At 38.0% G+C, this 6,000-nt stretch overlaps 1 protein-coding gene across 2 annotated transcripts in view; it reads left to right on the forward strand.

The window, feature by feature from the left end:
* The window catches only part of SAR1B (secretion associated Ras related GTPase 1B), a 47,298-nt gene extending 41,997 nt beyond the window's left edge, over positions 1-5,301 (forward strand). For both annotated transcript variants that reach the window (XM_089530039.1, XM_089530049.1), the window contains exon 7: positions 3,712-5,301. In XM_089530039.1, coding sequence (XP_089386165.1) covers positions 3,712-3,828 — 117 coding nt within the window. In that variant the 3' untranslated portion in view covers positions 3,829-5,301. The remainder of the gene's footprint in view (positions 1-3,711) is intronic.
* Positions 5,302-6,000: the final 699 nt, after the last annotated feature.

A 6,000-nucleotide genomic window follows, 5' to 3' on the forward strand; every position in this document is an offset into this window, starting at 1 on the left:
ATTACAGGAGGACAGGACCCTCTCTGCTGGGAAAAGGAACGTTGGGTACTTACCGTGACACGTTCATTTCCTGCAGAGAAGGGTCCTGGCATCCTGCCCACCCGGGTGTTGCCTCCGACCCTGCCTGCCTGTTGGTGGACCTGCCTTGTTCTTCTTCTTGTTGCTGGATTGGTTTTTCTGAGTTCTTGTTTGTTCTTGGACTAGTTTTTTCTAAGGTGTTCTAGCTAACCCTTAGCTGATGTTACTAAAGTTCAGTTCCTTGAGTACCTTACTAGTCGCTTGGCTTGTTATTGACTGAGGCTCAGGGGGGCTAGCTCCTCCCTATATAGGGACCGGTCTTTTGTTTATTGTCCCTGCCTACAGGAGCAAATAGGAGGAGCTAAACCCAGATTACAGGATGCCAGGACCCTTCTTTGCAGGAAATGAACGTGTCACGGTAAGTACCCAACGTTCCTTTTTCAGAGATCAGTACTCATAGCAGAACCAAGGCACTTATGATAAACTCTACTTTTAGTAGAATACAAAATGAAAAACAACAACAACAACCCAGTCTTAGTAGAAATGGGCCATTATTCTGCTCTGGAAGTCTGATATGTTAGTAGATGAAAAATGTTCTTAATTCCACTTGTAATGAACTCAGGGGTTTAAATTAAAAACCTATTTTATTTGACTTCTTTTATTTAAATGCAACCAGGCTTTGCCAATTGCAGTAGCCATCCTATTTCAGAATAGCACAGCGGTTCTGAACCTATGGGTTGCAACCCCTTTGGGGGTCATAGAACCCTTTCACAAGGGTCGCCTATGACCATCGGAAAACACATATTTCCATCAGAAGCACAAATAATTTTATGGTTGGGGGTCACCACAACATGAGAAACTTATTAAAGGGTCACGAAATTAGGAAGGTTGAGAACCATTGGAATAGCAGAATAGATTCGTTCAGTGTTACTTGTACTTGTACAGCTGTCTGCCATGCTTGTTGAGAGCACATGGACTTCCAATCCACACATCTGAAACCTAGTTTTTTCTTCCTCTACTTTTATATAAACAAACAAACAAATAAATAAATCACTCCCTCTTCTCACAGTTCTTAAGTGTTAAAGAAGTAGCATTATTGTAAGGACTTCTCCCCCACCTCTAAACCTTTAAAAGCTATTGTAAATTGAATAATATAAATTTACAACCAGAGGTGCAAGTGCGGTTCAGAAAAGGAAGAGGCACTAGGTACCATATTGCAAACATATGATGATTAATAGGGTGAACCAAGGAGCTTTTATCCCACCCCAAATGTAGTGGTAGTATTAGACTTGGATATAATTGCTAGTGCCAACTAGACTGGACTCATTGTAGCAATGGGAGTGACATAAGTGTTAACAATTTCAGAATAAAATCAGCATGTGCTTTACAGACTACAGCAAAGCCTTTGACTGCAAAGATCATGAAAGCTATGGAACACTCTTAAAGACTTGGGAGTGCCACTATGTTTGATAGTCCTGATGAGAAATCTGTACTTAGAACAAGAGGTTACTGGTAGAACAGATTATGGAGACACAGCATGGTTTCCAGTTGGCAAAGGGGTTAGACAAGGATGTATTCTATCACCATATCTGTTCAGCCTCTATGCAGAAAATAACATATGAAGAGCAGGCTTAGAAGAAATAGAAGTGAAGATAGGAGGAAGGAAAATCTATAATCTAAGATATGCTGATGACACCATATTACTGGCGGAAAAATAAAGACCACGGAGAATCTACATAAATTCAACCTAGATAATGATGAAAATGAAATAGTTAAAGATTACCTATAACTATTTCATTGTCAAAGATTACCTATAGCTTGGATCAAACATTGAACAGAACAGAGACCAGGGTTCAAATGCCTTTCAGCCACAGAAACTCACACAAATTGTACTCTCTAAGAAGAGGAAAAGCACTGGCAAATGCCATTTGAATACATCAAGAAAATTCTGTAATAGAGTTGCTTTAAGTTGGAGTTGACTTGAAGGCACATCACACAACAAGAAAAATAGAGTTTATATTCTACACTTCAAGTTAAGTACCTGTTCCAAAGAGGGCTTGTAAAATAAGGAGGAAAAAAGTACTAACACAAAGAACAACAAAAACATGTTACTGTTGTTGTAGTTGTAGTTATAACAGTCTAGTTATATGGCAGAAAACTCAAAGCTGCCTTGAGTGCTTCCTGATGGCGAGTGCCAACACTACGAGTCTAAAGGCATAGTTCATGTGTTTATTCCCTAATTAATGGATATTTTTTGTCAAAGAAAAAAAGGACAGAGAAAACAGGGAGCAAACATGGGAGGATTACAAATGGAAATACTGTTGTATGGACCCCTAATAAAATTCTTTTGAGGCAGGCCAATTACACAATTGAAATCTTGTTATGGAAGTACCATTCTTAAACCACTGCGGAAACAGATTTATTTATTTCTTTATGTCCAGTGCTTGAACAATAGTTACAAGAGCTGATGAGATGTTGAAGAGTGTATTGTTTTGTTGTTGATGGCAGGGCCTCAGGGTGGGAGGATATGCAAAGAGGATTAGTGTCTGCCAACAACTATCAGGTCAAAATGCATAGGGAAGCCATTGAAATCCATAAATATCTGGATAATTTCAACCGGAAAGAAGAAACCCTTAAAGTGAACAAAGTTTGGCTAACAGTCCTGAAAAATAGCAAAATGAGGACTCAGCAAATGAGAAACCACCCAGGGTCAGGGTCTTTCCCAGCAGATAATGATCACCAATTAGCAGACACTAATCCTCTTTGCATATCCTCCCACTCTAAGGCCCAGCCATCAACAACAGAATAATACACAGATTAACATGAAATTCCTCCATACTCCCCAGGGTCACACAGTATATACCGTATATATCCAGCTCTCTTCTATGCCAATATTCTCTGAAAATGCCAGCCACAGATGCTGGCGAAACATCAGGAATAAACTCTTCTAGAACATGGCCACATAGCTTGAAAAACCCACAAAAAAACCTATGGATGCTGGCCATGAAAGCCTTCGATTTCGTAGTTACAAGAGTGTCATGCAGGCCTCCCTGATGAGCCAAGGTGCCACCATTGAAAAGTTCTGTAAGGCTACCACTCAACATGGATCAGACTGTGTGGTCACCTTAAGAGAGAGGTGTTTATCTCTGTGGATAGTAACTTTGATGCGGGAAAAGGTGGTCCAGCAGGAGACTGGATTCTAAGCCATATAAACCTTTAAACATTAAGACCAGCACTTTGAATTGAACTAGAAACTTACTAGGAGCCAGTGAAACGGTTTCAAAAAGGCATGAAATAAGGGCTTTGCCAGCTCTCTGTTATATGTCTAATTGCTGTGTTCTGGACTAGCTGAAATTTCTCAACTATCTTCAGTAACAGTCCTGCATAAAGTCCATTGTTTCATCCAGCCAAAAAGTTAGCAGGGAATGGATAACATGAGCCAGACTATCTCTGTCCAGGAGGGGCTACAATGACTACTTAGGCCTCAGCTGCTAGATGCTTTATACACCAAGGCAAATGAGCCCCAAGCAACAAACTGGAATATTAACCTAATTCTTTGTAGAAAGTACTGTCCCAGAGTTAGCAAACATTACTTCTCTTGGTAGATAGACCACCCACCAATAGCACCTCTATCTTGATGGAACTGAGTTTTAATATACTAATCCTCATCCTTATTCTTTCTTTTTTTTTCAGGGGAATGTCCCTGTGAAGGAATTGAACACCCGACCTCTAGAACTCTTTATGTGCAGTGTGTTAAAGAGACAAGGCTATGGTGAAGGATTTCGTTGGATGGCGCAATACATCGATTAATGCCAAAATCACATTAGTTCATACTTTCCCAAACCTGTTCTTTATTTGATCACTCAGTGTACATAACTTGAACTCAATAGATTTTGGTTAAAAAAAGTGTATTTTTTTTATTATTGTATCAATTGTGTTAAATTTTAAGTGTAAAGACTGAAAGCAGATTTTAAGCCAGTTTGTCTATTTGGATCTTGTAACACTAGTCTCTAGTCCTATAAAACAACTTTCTTTTGAGATTTATAGGTTGTCTGTTGTCTGTAGTCCTTTTTTTTAAAAAAAAAAAACTTTCCAGCACAGTATGTGTTTTGAATGCACTTTTTAACAGCCCAGCCCTACAGACTTGTTGGTCATATTTAATGCTCATCATGTTAAATTTTTATGTACTTTTTTGAAAACTGGTTTTATAAATGTAGAGTGTATATCTCCCTCTCAGAGAATAGTAATGAATCAGCTTATGGATAATTGCATGATGCCTTACAGATTTCAATAGTATACTTTCTTATGCAACGTCATGCAATAAAACTAAATCCCATTTCTTGGCATCTTTAATGGGAAATATTTCATTTTAATGTGTCTTAACCTAGTAAAGATGTTTCAAGATGTGAATATGTGGGGCACCTTGTGGAAATGCAGTATAATTTCAGTGTACTGTAGACTTCATTTTTATTATTTATCTGATTACTTTTATGCTCGCAGTGAATCAAATTAACATTAACCATGTTTGCTGAATCTTAACATTCACTCATGGTAGTTCACATTATAAAGTCAGAGATGCCATGGTGTCTATGTGCAGTGTGTCCCATAGTTCAGTGGATGCTTTAATGCAGTACTGGGGAGAACACAGGAAGAGGAGAAAGCTTTGCATACCCCTTCAGCATTCAGAGGTCCACAAGACATTGGCTTTGGGCCCTCTTTGGCTGGTGAAATGTTCCTCTAAGCAGATGTCATTCCCTTTGAATGGTTCATTGCAAACCAATGCAAAGAAATAACTACCTTCCAAAAATACTCATTCATTGCGCAAGTTAATGAAGTGATAGTAGTTGTGCAGAGAAAGTTAACTCATTCAACCATTTTTCTTCAGTATTACCACGAGTTGTTTCAATACCATTTTAGTAAATAATTTAAAGACTTCAGTTCTAACATTAATTTCAGCAGAGTAGGTTCAGGTATAATTTGGTATCACTATATCTCCTTAAGCACAGGGCAGCTTCTTTGGAGACTGTTTTATAGCTCAGCTTCCTTTTCTGAATGCCCTGGTTTGCTGAAATGCCAGCTGAGTTTTATGTGTAGGATTAAGCGTGAGAAGAGGTGAGGTCTGATGTAGTGCAATGTCATGTAATGCCTTGGATGAAAGGGTGCTTATTTTTGAGGCATGGGATGGGATTGTGATAATGTCAAGATTATTGAGTATAGTTTTCCAGGTATGTGCATCCATCTGTCCTTTCAAAAGGAGAAAATAAATAAGAGGGTTGATCAGGTGTTTCTTTTGACTTTTTGGCTAATATTATACTATAAATGTTTACATTCTCTTGTTCCCCTTTCAAAACCTCTGAATTGTATTGTTTGAGGATTCTAAAACTGAAGGTTCCCTCAGCTTTAATATTAGGTTAGACCTTCTATGATTCTTGGGAAAGGAAATTATGATAATTTAAACTGCCTTGTTTATGTTGCCCATAATCTGTATTCTGCATACTGGAGATATTATTCAGGATCAAAGTGAGCATTCTAGTTTTTTTTTAATTTAGTGAGTTTCAGAATCTACAGACATTTTTTTTTTCATGGGATCTTCAAAAGGCTGTCACTGGAATCAAATGATCTTTGAGAATAACAGGTGGCTGAACACTTGTTGCAGGAGAATTTGAAATAATGGTTCATCGCTGCTAAGACATGTGTTTAAAAATTTTCTTACTTGATTGTAACTTTAAGTAGAACTCGTTCAGTATGTAACATCCCCTTGCCAAAGGGAGGTACAATAATTATTTCATTTGTTGGACTTGGTAGAGTTCTAGTATTGGATTATTATGATCAATTTGGGCCTTTAAATTTGTTCAGTTCATTGTTCATATTCCTCCAGGTTTTTTGGCTTCAAAGACAGTCTTTTACTAAATGAAAGCATCATGTGGACAGCCACAAGATCTGTATTAGATATATGTTCAAAGGAGCAAGAGCAGTTTACTT

The sequence above is a fragment of the Sceloporus occidentalis genome, unplaced genomic scaffold (genome assembly GCF_023333645.1).
Source record: "Sceloporus occidentalis isolate IW3139 unplaced genomic scaffold, rSceOcc1.0.p SCAF_1, whole genome shotgun sequence".
Taxonomy (NCBI): domain Eukaryota; kingdom Metazoa; phylum Chordata; class Lepidosauria; order Squamata; family Phrynosomatidae; genus Sceloporus; species Sceloporus occidentalis.